The sequence below is a fragment of the Lissotriton vulgaris genome, chromosome 3_1 (assembly GCF_964263255.1).
Source record: "Lissotriton vulgaris chromosome 3_1, aLisVul1.2, whole genome shotgun sequence".
NCBI lineage: Eukaryota > Metazoa > Chordata > Amphibia > Caudata > Salamandridae > Lissotriton > Lissotriton vulgaris.
This window is the reverse complement of record NC_141689.1, coordinates 613,294,037-613,306,597: the sequence shown is the minus strand read 5'-3', so window position 1 is coordinate 613,306,597 and position 12,561 is coordinate 613,294,037. Positions and strand designations below refer to the sequence as shown.

Sequence of the window (12,561 nt, the reverse complement as noted above, 5' to 3'; positions counted from 1 at the left end):
GACTTCATCATTTTTCTTTGTCATCTTCAAGTATTTCTTTAATCTATCACTATAAACTTACGTTGTAGTTCTATGAACTAAATAATAATAAAGGAGCCTGGTGCATTTTAGAAAAAAGCTCATGTGTACAATTTGTGTGTGAAAAGATTGGCTATGGTTACCTTTCTTCATCATCCGTGATCGAGACATTAATGAAACTTTGGTTCTGGCCATGATGGAAGATGACTGAGGCATTACTTAAATTGTAGTCTACTCCATTGGGAAGAGCAGATATGCTGCGGGATATAAAATCAGCAGTCACATATCCATAGGTTCCACGGTTTCTCAATACTGGAATCATAATCATTCCAGCATCCTCCTCCACTGAAAAAAAAGAGTAACTAAAAGTTAATGTAAGGTAACAGTAAGAAGGAGAATTATCAACATGAGGCATTTATAGAAAATTACTGTTTCTTCAACATACTTCTTCCCAGACAATTTAAGAAAACAGTCCACTAAGATGACGCTGTTAAACAGATAAATACATTGACCTAATGAAGCTATGAAGTGATTTGTGTTTTAGAGGAGTAGTTTGCCAGAGGTTTTCATAATATCGCGATAACAGATGGTAGTGTAGAGTTGTGTTTTTTAAAGAAATGCAGGAATACTTACATCTCAGAGGATCTAAAAAAGTAAAGCATCAGTGTATTACCGCTAAAGACCTGGATTGGTTCAAAGGTTTAAGAGACTTCCTAAGATGCCTTGCAGTTGGGAACCTTTGAAGGAACAGGTTGGAGTGTGAGTGCAATAAAACTGCTGTTGACTCAGAGAACAGCCCTCCATATAGAGAATAGAAAGGAATCCCCCAAAACTGAAGCAGGGTACAAGACCTAGTACCATGCTTTGATTAAAGTAAATAGTGGGATATATTGTCAAGGTAACTGCAATGTCCAGACAATGTTTGGAGGAAAATGGGAAAAATGGAGCTCTGTGAAGGTGCTAAAACATACTCTATGATTTCACACTAAATCTGCTCAGCTCTCCATTTCCTCCAACCACCACTGGAAGAGGTTCCCAACCCCTGTGAACTCAATATAGATTAAAACTGACACGTTCATGTGCTAAGTATAGCTGTAAGGGGATGTACGACGTTACGACGCGTACCATAACAACGCGTGCTTTAACAACGCGTCCCTTACAACGCAAGTCGTTACCACGACTTGTATTGGGGGCGCGGATTGAGAATAGTATAATTTACTTTTCTACCACCAGTCCCCGTGGACACTAGGGAAGGTGTTGGAATAGTAAATATACTATTCTTAATCCTCTAGCGCCCTCCAGCGCAAGTCGTGGTTACGACTTGCGTTGTAACAGACGCGTTGTGAAAGCCTTGCTGAGTAAAATCCGCATTGTAAAGGATGTTCCCCGCTGTAAGGAATACCATGTTCTACATCTTCACTTAGATAACAGTTTTTAAGAAGATCTGTTTTTCATTATTTTTGTTATAATATATCCATAACTCTCATTATACTTCAAGCCTAATGTACATATTTCTATCCTCTTGCTTTCCTTCATCCCTTTCCTCTGTTCTTTTTATTCTTTTCTCTTCTGTCTTTTTCGTAATCGCATTATATTTCCTATTGAAATAGTGTTATAATTTTGCTCTATTTTTCTTATTTGGTTATGAATATGTATATCTTTTTGACCATGTATGACTTCTTTATCTGTATGGACATTATTTTATTATGTATCTTCAAATAAACATTTTTTTCAAAACTTAAAGAATCTAATTAATCCATTTGTCTGGGACAAGGAGAGGCTGTTGGACTTGGCCCTTTTTGCAGAGTCATCCCAGAACTTTTTGCCTTCCTCCTGTATTTTATCTGACCTGTTGTTGGTGGTTTTATGACTCTGGGCACGCTATCACTGCTGATCAGTGCTAAAGTGCATGTGCTCTCTATTGTAAACTTGGTAAGATTGATATACACCTGTTTGGTATATTTAATTTACCTCTCAGTCACTTGTACAGAGGTATCCCATATACCCAGGGCCAGTAAATTAAATGCTGCTGGTGGGCTTGCAGCGCTGCTTGTGCCACCCACCGAAGTAGCCTTTCAAACCTGTCTCAGGTCTCTGCCACAACAGGACCTGCTCACGCAGTTTACTGCTGCCACGTCTGCAACTCTCCTTTTACTACATATCAGCCACCCCTAAGGTAGGCCCTAACTAGCCCTCTGGACAGGGTGCAGTGTAGGTAAAAGGTAATACATGTGCCTTAACCGTGTGGTATGTCCTGGTAGTGACAAACAGCCTATTTGGTTTCTCACTGCTGTGAGGCTGCCCTCTCATAGGTTTGCATTGGGGATTCCCTAATATGTGCTTCAGGGGTGGCCGACCATGTGTGTCGTATGTTTGGAATAGTAGTGACAAATCCTACTTATTGGTGAAAGAAGATGTATTATTACTATTTTAGAAATGTCACTTTTAGAAGTGGGCGTTTTTGTGTGCTATGTGTCTTTGTGCCTGCCAGGATGTGTATTGACCGCCTGGTTCTGACTGACAGGGGAGAGGGGATGTGCATTTACTCCAGCCTGTACTTGCAGGGGTTGAGGTGTGTCCTGCCCTGCCTGGGTGAAGCAGCGCAAGGCTGAATAGACCTTGACTGAGTTTAGGGTAGCAGGAGGAGTTTTCCCTTGCCCCTGAATCGGCCTCGTCTGCTTTTGGATTGGTGAGAGTGATGGAGCAAGTATTCGCATGTGACGCGACTTGCTTGTATCAAGAACCTCAAATAACATTAATAAGTTAATTAAACATGTTTGTCTTACTAATATTGCACTTTTACACTACACAGGGGTGTCCCAGAGACGCTTGCCTATGTGTTTACTAAAAGTAATAACGCTTGCTTCTAATATGGTCGCTGCTTTGCGGGATTCTAGTCTGCGCATGCGTCGGTCATACCCACGTGATGTGACGCACTCGCAGTTCTGGAGGGAACTTGTTGCTCATGCGCAGTATTGCTAAAAAGGGCCGCTTTGTTTTTCACATGCTCCGTGCTTGCACTGCTACTTTTGCAAAGCCGTTTGTTCTGCTTAACTTCTAATGCTATAGTTATTATAAAGTAAGTGATGTAGTATAGCCATTCATGGTATACAGTGTTTTCATTTTTTCTGTGTTTCTAAATTGTTTTGGCTTACTTTTCATGTACCATCTTCGGGGGAGGGAGGGCCTTGGAAGCGCTGCTACTCCATCTTGAAGCCCGAATAGAACCAGTCATGTGATGGGGGGGAAAAAGAAAGTCATGCAGCAGTGGAACCCAGCCAGCTGGCAGCCGAAGCCAAGATGCTCCTGGGAACCTGCACTCCGACCTAGCTGAAGAAGCTGACTTTTACCTGTATTTGCTACATTTGTATAGTTTTACAGTATACCCCATTGTCTGCTAAAACCTCTCTTGTCATGGGAACTGGAATGTAAGGGGTGGGTTCGAAACTGAATATTAAGCCTGAGAAAGTACAAAAATTAGGAGGTACCATGACCTAACCTCCAACCTTGCCCAATCAGAAATTAGGGAACCTTTCACACATTCACAACATTTGTGGGTGGTACATTGTCCCGAAAACAGTTTAATTTGCCTAGGTTTAGCTAGAGAAATTGTCCGACTTGTCCGAATAGCTGACCTGTCACTGACCCAACGAACTCTATAGGTGATTGATACAGAGAGCTGCGGAGCACTTTGTCCGTAATTTCCCCAGACTCAGTTGGAGTTTGGGAAACCTTAAGTGATGGCGAAGCACTTTGCTGGGAGATTCGAGAACCCAATCGGGGTTATTGGCAGATTCCTTGCAGAGAGGGGGTAGCGCAGGTGTTGCATCCGAAGCTGCAGGTGTTGGTCGTACCCTTTGGTGAGCCCAGTCCCGATCCAAATCCTGAGGTTATCCTGTCCTGACTGTCCATGAGCTGTACCTGCTCGCCTACTGGCAGCCTAAATCCTTGCGGGTCCTTTCACAACCGACCGGTGGCCAGGGTTGGTCTTCATTCTATCCTAGGTAAATATATAGAATTGCGTGGGTGATTGTCTTTCTTAAACTTCTTTCCTTTTCCCGAATAAAGCAAATTGCCTATTGTCCTTTACCCTGTTTTTCTGTACAATAAGATTTTCGTGCAAACGGGTGTATTAGCATGTTCCATTCTCTCCCTACCTTTAGTCAAATTCTGAATCACATGCATATATAGCTTGTTCCATTCTTACCCTCCCTTTAGTGAATAAGAACATCTGCACGAATCAAATTAAAGTTTTGTTTCTTATAGACTGTTAGTGATAATCAAAAGTCTGTTTTGGCTAGTATGTTCCCTTTTTTCCTTACCCGCCTTTAGTGAAGTTGTGAAAGTTTTGCTGATCTAAGAATAGCGTGTTCCTTATTTTCCCCTTCCCTTTATTTTTCGAATTCTAAATGTTTCTTACTTTAATTCATTGTTATACTATCTTCTTAATCTTAGTGATAGACAGTTTGATTTGTGTTAACTTGTGGCTCATGGAAACTGAAGAAAACGATAACTAGATAAAGGTTTTTGAAACTTCTTGCGTTTGTGGTTATTATAAAGAGTACAAACATGTGATCTTAGGTACCTGAGACGAGGATTGGTAAGTCAGGTACACGGGAACAAACAGAAAGGAACCGAATTGCTGATAGTAGGGTGTAGGTTACCTGATTAAAGTGTAATGAAAATATTTTATGGGCCCAAGTGTGCATATTTGGTAACAAAGTTAGTCGGGTGACCTGCGCGCTCTATCAGTAATTTTCTGGTAGCAGAGGATGGCTAGGACTTGTTGAGATAGGTAGATAGGTTATTTGTTGATAAACCGTGAAAAATTAAATGTGCTGCTAAAAATATTTCTTTGAAGAATCGATCGATCAGCTGTAAAAATATTGTTTTGAAATGCTATGAAATGTTTTTGTTTTTTTAGGTTGTGATAAAAAGATGCTATGTGATTTTTAAAATGTATTAACCACTTGTTAGTGATTCTTATATGTTGTCTGGAATCCCCGGGGGCAGAATAGCGGGTGGTGAGAAGAATCCACTTTGCAGTGAGGTCAGTGGCTCGAGGAAAATTAGTGCATGGTTAGGTAGAACTGGAAGCGCTAATTAGGGTTTCTGCATGAATAGTTGAATAAATGATAGCAACGAGTTCGCTATTGAAACTTTAGTTGTGATATTACCTAGTAAGGGTCACACGAGGAAGGAGTAGTAGGTTCGTCAGAGCTTGAGTGATAGCAAAGGAGTTCGCTAGTGAAACTTTGGACTGGTATATATCCCGGAAAGAGTGGATGAGTCAAAGAAGTAGTAGGTTCTCTAATGCTTGTGTGAAGGGTAGGCAGGAGGGTCTATCCGTAGTGTATGAAAAGTAGACAGAAGAAGTTTACTTGCAGTGAAACAAATCTTTCTTTCTAGACACTCGAGTACAGTGGTGAATGTTATACGTTGTAAACTAAATAGAGCACTTGCACTATAAGAAAGAAATCAAGTTTCCGTTACCTTGTAAAGGAGGGAGTCCGTCGCTGAGCTGTGCTGACGTCACTCTGTGCCACGCTGGTATTGGTCGAAACAGCGGGTGTGTAACGGAGCTGGTATTGTAAAGGAGGGGTGAGTGCCGGAGCGTGAGACCGCGGACCCATTGGTTGAAGTTGTTTGCAATCACAGTGTTGATTGGTTGTTGAAATTTAAAAGACGCGCTAACATTGGAAGAAAATTTGTAAACAAAAGTACGTACTTTAAGCCCGAGTTAGGTTTTACGAGGTATATGTGGTATTCGCCTAATCCCGAGACTGGACCTGATCCTAGGTACTTAGGGTTTGCGAAAGATCAGTGGAAAGGTCGAAGATTAGACGGAATGTAGGGGAGCAAGAGAAAAATGACTTTCGCAGACAAGGTCAAGAATTATTTCAAGAAAGACAAGCCCATAAAAACTAGAGAAGGTGTAATCATTCCACCACCGAATACTCCTGCATCGTTTATGATGTTTGACAAAGGGTATCATACCTGTGTATGGTTGGAAAATTGGGTGGAATATACTAAAGATGACAGAGTTTTAGCTTTTCCTTTAGATGGTACCTTTAATGGTAGAATTGTGTTTAATTTGAGGACCCTAATGAATGATTTACACCCCAGACCAAGATTGACACAATATGAGGCCCTAGAGGAATGGGAGATTGAGGCCTTTGAGAGAGACAGACCCAGAATGGATAAAGGGTTAGCGAAATTTTATCCGAAAAATCAGAGGGAGACCCGGGAGAAAAAATTGAAACAATGGAGACAGAATATGATGGTAGAAGGACTATTTCCAGTACGAGGCACAGATGAACCCATGGGAGGGAAAAGGACAGAGAAAACACGACACTTAATGCCTGCATGTGATTCGGAAGATGAATATTTGGAGGATTTATTAATGAAAAATCCACCTCCATATGATGAGGAGTCTAGGTCCTTGAGCTCAAAAATCCATTCTTTAGGCCTCCCAGTAATATAAGGACCAGTGCAACTGATACAGCAGGTTCAGGTTATAGGCCTAGTAGTAAAGAGGGATTTAGCATGCCCGATACAACTGTTCCATGTTATAGACCGTCCTGTGGTGAGGGACCAAGTACGACCATTTCAACTGCCCCGAATATTTACCCACCTTTAATTCCACAAGTAGTACATGAAACCTCTATGGAAAAGGTTTTACAGGATCGAGAAAGAGAAGCCTTAGCTAAGCAGAGAAGTGAACTCATTCAGAAAATATCCCAGTCGAATTCAAGTCCCAAAGCCTTCACAATTCCAGTAACCATTGGCCCAGTTGTTCCTCTTTATGGGGATAGACAAGCTAGTCCAAAGACTCCAGTTATTACTCCAGCTGTAGTGCCGCCAAGAAAAGAGCCCTTAATAGTTGATGACCAGACAAGTGAATGTGAATCTGTAATTTCCCTAATGGATTTGCCCATAAGGGAACCGGAAGGTAGTGCACCAAGGAAGAACACTCAGACTAGTGCAAGAGAAGTCCTGGTAGAAACAGCTTCAGGTACTCGAAGTGCCACGGTAGTGACTCCGGAAGAAATAGATCGATGGACCCGAGAATTAGAAAAGGTAAATCCTCAGCCAAAACCATTAAATATTTACAAACTAAGAATAGAATTGGAAGAACTGATGGCTGGAAATGTGGGATTAGACAGGCTGAACACTCTTAGTGAGGAAGAGCTACTGTTCATCTGTAGAAGTATTACCAGAAATACCAGAGTGTTCCATAAGAAACTGATGGACACCGCGGCTAATATGGGAATAGATGTCAGCAGATCCAAGGTATTGCAGAAACCATACAGAGCAGAATTTTCTGACAAAGACTTAGAAAACATGAACGTGTCAGGAAAGAAGGTGCAGATAAGAGAATTGCTGAACCTGTTACAGAAATGGGGAGACCTCGAAAAATGGAAAACGAGGTGGGCGAAGAAAAAGGAAGACAGTAGGTCCAGACATGTGTCCTCTGAATATGTCCTAAAAGAAACTGACAAGGCTGAAACATTGTATCCCATGAGAGAAGTGCCAGGTGGGAAATATGTACATGTTACATGGTCCCGACAGGATATTGTGTCATTCACAAATGATTTCCCAAAATTACGAGAAAAACCTGTAGAATGGTACAGGCAGGTTAAGAGGTTTATTAAGGTACAAAAATGTCTCCTGAAAGATCTAGATGGGTTCTTTGACATTGTAGTTCCCGTAGATTTGTGGCCAGAATGCAAAATTGCTGTTGATTGGCCCAGTGGGGAGTATGCCAAAGACACTAGGACAGGAGCCCCCTCAGCGGAGATGATGAGAAAGTATGACCAAGTAATACTGTATTTAAAAGGGAAAGTGCCTGCTAAAGAAACTGATTGGACCCGTATCGATAGAACTACCCAAAATCGTGATGAAACTGTACATTCATACTATGAACGACTGTTACAGGTGTTCAAAACGTACAGTGGAATAGATACTATTGAGATGAAGGACACGACCCATTTCATTTATCGATTCGTGTTAGGGTTAATACCTGAAATTTCACAGTGGATTAAAGACAATAAAATCTGTTGGCAAGCAAAACCTATAGATGAGGTCCTGAAATACGCCAAGTATTGTGAAGATGAGATGGAGAATAAACGGAAAGCATTAAAAGAAAAGGTCATGTGGGCACAAGTGAAACTAGCAGAGCAACAAGAAAAGCAGTTAAGTAAAATGAATAATAATACCCAGAATCAAAGCCCTGGGGGTGGAGGGAAGCCCAGAGGCAAAATGAGCCGAGAGGAAGCTAAAAAGAAGTTCCCCTGTCACGGGTGCGGACAGATAGGGCACTGGAGAGACGAGTGTCCAGCGATACAGAATGGTAACGTGCCCAATAATGATTTGAATCCACAGGTGCAGGAAGAGGGGCCACGCAAGACTCAGCAACAGGTAAAGCAGCAACAATTGCCTCGTGCACCTAGGCCAAACTATAGGAATAGAGCACAACAGAGTGAGGAAGCAGAGGTTTGTGAAGGAAGGGAGGTTAGAAATGCAGCAACTTCGCAATTCCTGTTGAATGATACCTTTCTCTGTGATGAACCTTACTGACGGTGCCTGAGGGGGGAGGACGAGGAGTGCGTGCTTGGCGCCTCCTTGCCGGCAGACCAGTCAGGGCCATACATTGAAGGAAAGGTTGAAGGAAATGACGTCACCTTTCTGTTGGACACTGGTGCTACCCGTTCTACTGTGAGAACAGCAGATGTCCCAAACCTACCCCTCTCGGGAGAAGCAATCCAAGTGGTGGGTGTTTCTAATCAGTTAATTAGGACCCCAGTAACCGAGCCTATGGAGATCACAATAGGGAACTTTAAAGAAATGCACAGATTTGTCGTCTGTGACTCCAGTAGTTGCACCTGCACCTGAATAGGGCTGTGCCTGGTAAAGGGGCTGAGGCCCCATGTAGGGGAAGAAGACATGGCGTGGACTGCTGTGTGCCAGGAGGAATCGCCATTTGGGGCTGGCCTACTGCCTGCAGGGTGGCTGAAAGGACAGCCACTCTGCTGAGTGACCCAGTGTGCTGGCCTGCCTATGCCCTGTTCTGCCCGTAGTGTTTTTGAACTCAGCACGTGGTGCGCTCTGTGTTTTCCCACCCAGTTGCTCCAGAGAGTGTGTGTAGCGCTATACAGGGTCTGTAGACCACTGTCTCCTGCCAACTAATTGGGCCACTTTCACTTCCCCGACAGGAGGAGCATTTGGGTGGCTCTACTCCCTGATAAGTGTGTGGGGAGGGCTGAGCCTTGCAGAAGATTTTAACCTGAAGTGAATGGTGGGGGCTGAAATTATTGCCAGAGCCCGAGACGTGGGCTCACTCTCTCTAAGTGTGGCAGAAGACACCGCGGTTTCCGAAGTAAGGGCGGGAGCCTACCCCATGTTTTGGAGCCAGATGCAAGGGCTCATTCTGCCATAAAGCGCATGTGGAGCTCTGCGGGTTTGGGCCCAAGGGCCTGTGGATTCTAGAAGCGTGGCTGTTCGCCAGCTGAGCAAGTGCCACAGGAACATCAGGTGTTGCCCTGCAACCTGGCCAAACCGGAGGCCAGGCAGGAGTGAAGGGTTGCATGGCCTAGTCTGGTTGTGGGCGGGGCCAAGCGGGACCTTGTACCAGGAAGTAAGCAGCGAGAGAGGAGAGACTTCACTCTGCGCCTTCTCAGCCCCACGAGGCCCGACCAGAGTCTTCTTGTGGCTGGCCAACAACTCCACTCTTGCAGAGGTAAGCAGTGCGGGTCATCCCATCCTTGCTGCCCTGGTGTGGGCACCCTCCTGTTAACTTGGGGAGAACCATGAGCCTGCAAGAAGGACCCCCGCTTGCTTGATTACAAAAGAATGCTTGTTGTAGGATTAACCGGGTTTTATTGCAAAGCAGATTCCAAGAAAAATTCCAACATATCACTTGTATATTATCATATGAAAGAAATATATTTTGCAAACTTGCCATTTACTTTAAATCAAGGAAGAACTTATTATTGCTGTTATTTAAATATACATATGTGATTTTGTTTTTGCAATCAGATCAAAGGCTTTCAGTAAGTATTGCTTAACAATGAAAACATGGGTGTTTCATGTGCGTCATCATTTCAATACATGTGTATTATAAACACTATAAAATGGATTATGTAAAATAAAAAATGTGAGAAAAGCAAGGTAGCATCTCACGTGCGCACCACCAGAGGAGCTTACTGGTTAATTATTACCTGGTAATAATTAACCAGTAAGCTCCTCTGGCGGTGCGCACGTGAGGTGCTACCTTGCTTTTCTCACATTTTTTCATCTTTGTGTGGTACATACCTGTTAAAGTGTAAGGTATTCAAGTTGAACATGGTGACTGGTGACTCAGAGGTTTCTAGAATTGATTGTCCGAGCAGATCAGGTCTTTTTGTTGAGACTGTGTAACTACCTTGCCCTGACTAGAGTGGTGGGCTCTGCATATCCTAACCAACCTGAAACCCCATTTCTAACAGAGGCTAATAATAATACTACTAGAAAAAAAGAGGTGAGGTTGGAGCTCCTATAGGTTAGCTGCTCTAAGAGCAGGTTGGGAAATGAGCACATTCAATGAAAGTGTGGGCTTTTTCTGTCAACCATTACGTTTCTTTGTTCATATGGCGAACAAAGAGGCCGAAAGAACAGGTAGGTCGGATAAATGTAAGAGAAGAGCCAGATTGGGAGTAATGTTGCTCGTTAGCCCTGAACTTCACAGCGTTTACTTATTTACTGATGCATTTATTTTTTTGTCTATTATTAGAACACACCTAGGCCGGTGGCTATGAGGGAGCTTTATTACGATCGAGGTTAACAATTGGATTATATCATGCTGGGGGAAGGCTTTGTGAGAAGATAAGAGGCAACAAAGAATTCATCTGAGTAATAGTACTGCACAGTAATATGAATTCCATCACAGGAATGGCATGCCATCAGAGTAGCAGTGTAGTATAGTAACACAGTATTAGTCTTGGTGATGTTAATGTCTGGAGCCGAGTTTTTTGCAGTTGCGGCTCTTGCAGGTAAGCGTGGTGGGCGGAGGGGCGGTCGACAGATGACAGAATACAATATATTTATTTTTTATTTCCCCTATTCCATCCCACCGTGCTTACCTGTAAGAGCCTCAACTGGTCCTCCAACAAAAGGTGTAAACTCCAGGGCCTATGGATCTCTGTTGAATCCTCTGCTACCCCTGTAATGTTCCCAATCTTAATGTTGAGGTTTTAAACTTAGATGTTTAATTTTTAATAATTTTAGTCATTGGGTAAATGTATTAGAATGCTGCAGTTTCTAAAAATGTAGAACGATCTGTCCCCTTCGTGTGATGTGACTTCCTGTCATATGGCTGAGCTTTTCCCTTGTTTCCACTGGTTGGCTGTAAGGGTGTTTAGGTCTAGTTGTCAATGGGGATTTACAAACGAAAAGTGTGAATCGACGCCCAAAGTTTACATCCTAGTGATGCAACAACAGTGGTAGCTTTTCAGTACTCACATGGGTAAGCAATGCTATTCTATTCTGGCATTTTTGAATAGAGCATAATTACCCAGCTGAGCCTCTCAGTCTTACAGACAACACATCTGCCAGTATGCTAGATGCACTCAAAAGTAAATAAAAAAAGGACTAAAATAGATGAGTTTTTAAGAGTTTCCTAAAATTCGAATCAGATTGCTTCATTATGATGAGAAAAGGGAAGTTCGTTCCAAAGTTTGGGGGCACGGTAAGCAAAGGAATGACTCCTGCAACTTGTCTTGTTATCCCTAGGAACTGTCAGCAGCCTTAGATCCACAGACGGTAGAGACCTCCTGGGAATGTAAGGATTAAGTAGTCTCTGTATGAGCAGTGGGCCTCTCCAGTGCACAGCCGAATAGGCAAGGTACAGTGCCTTAAAGTGAATTCTTTTTTGCACCGGATGCCAGTGCAGTGCTGCTAAAGCTGGTGCAGCTGACTGGTGTTTAGAAATTTTTAGAAGAATCTAAAGCTGCCGCATTCTCGACAAAATTTAGCCTTTTTATCACAGACTTGTGGCTTCTCAGATAAATGGAGTTTCCATAGTCTAGGCAGGAGTTACTCCGTCCCTGTACAACCACTCTCCTAGAGGAGGGTGGTAGCCAGTGTAGCAATTTTCCTAAAGCTCTCAGAATTCCAAAGCAGGTCCTGACAAGTTTCTTGGCCTGTGTTTCCTTGGAGATATCAACACAAAAACTTGATGGATGGAATGCTGAACATTGTCAAACATTTACCCCCAGTCACAGATTTGGGTTGAATCCATAGTTTGTTTGCTCACCATGCCAGACCAGTTTGGACCCACCCATATGCAAATCAGTCTTGACCTCTTGACCTGCTCCCCACGGGAAAAGTCCAGTCAAAATTGCCAGGCCACGTCCTCCCTGGATCAGAAAGCAAACATACTGGGACCGGGTTTGGTGTATCACCTTTCATCAGGCAGTCTAGCTTGAATCCAGTGGCATAGGGAGCACAGGCCCCACGTCTGGGCATACCCTTCTATCTTAGGGATGGAAGGGTATGCTGAACACT

General features: G+C 43.1%; 1 protein-coding gene across 1 annotated transcript in view; it reads right to left on the bottom strand.

Annotated features, from left to right (window-relative positions):
- Positions 1-12,561, bottom strand: part of ADGRV1 (adhesion G protein-coupled receptor V1) — a 1,865,288-nt gene that overhangs the window by 929,991 nt on the left and 922,736 nt on the right. The window contains exon 67 of the mRNA XM_086963519.1: positions 162-363. Coding sequence (XP_086819645.1) covers positions 162-363 — 202 coding nt within the window. The remainder of the gene's footprint in view (positions 1-161; positions 364-12,561) is intronic.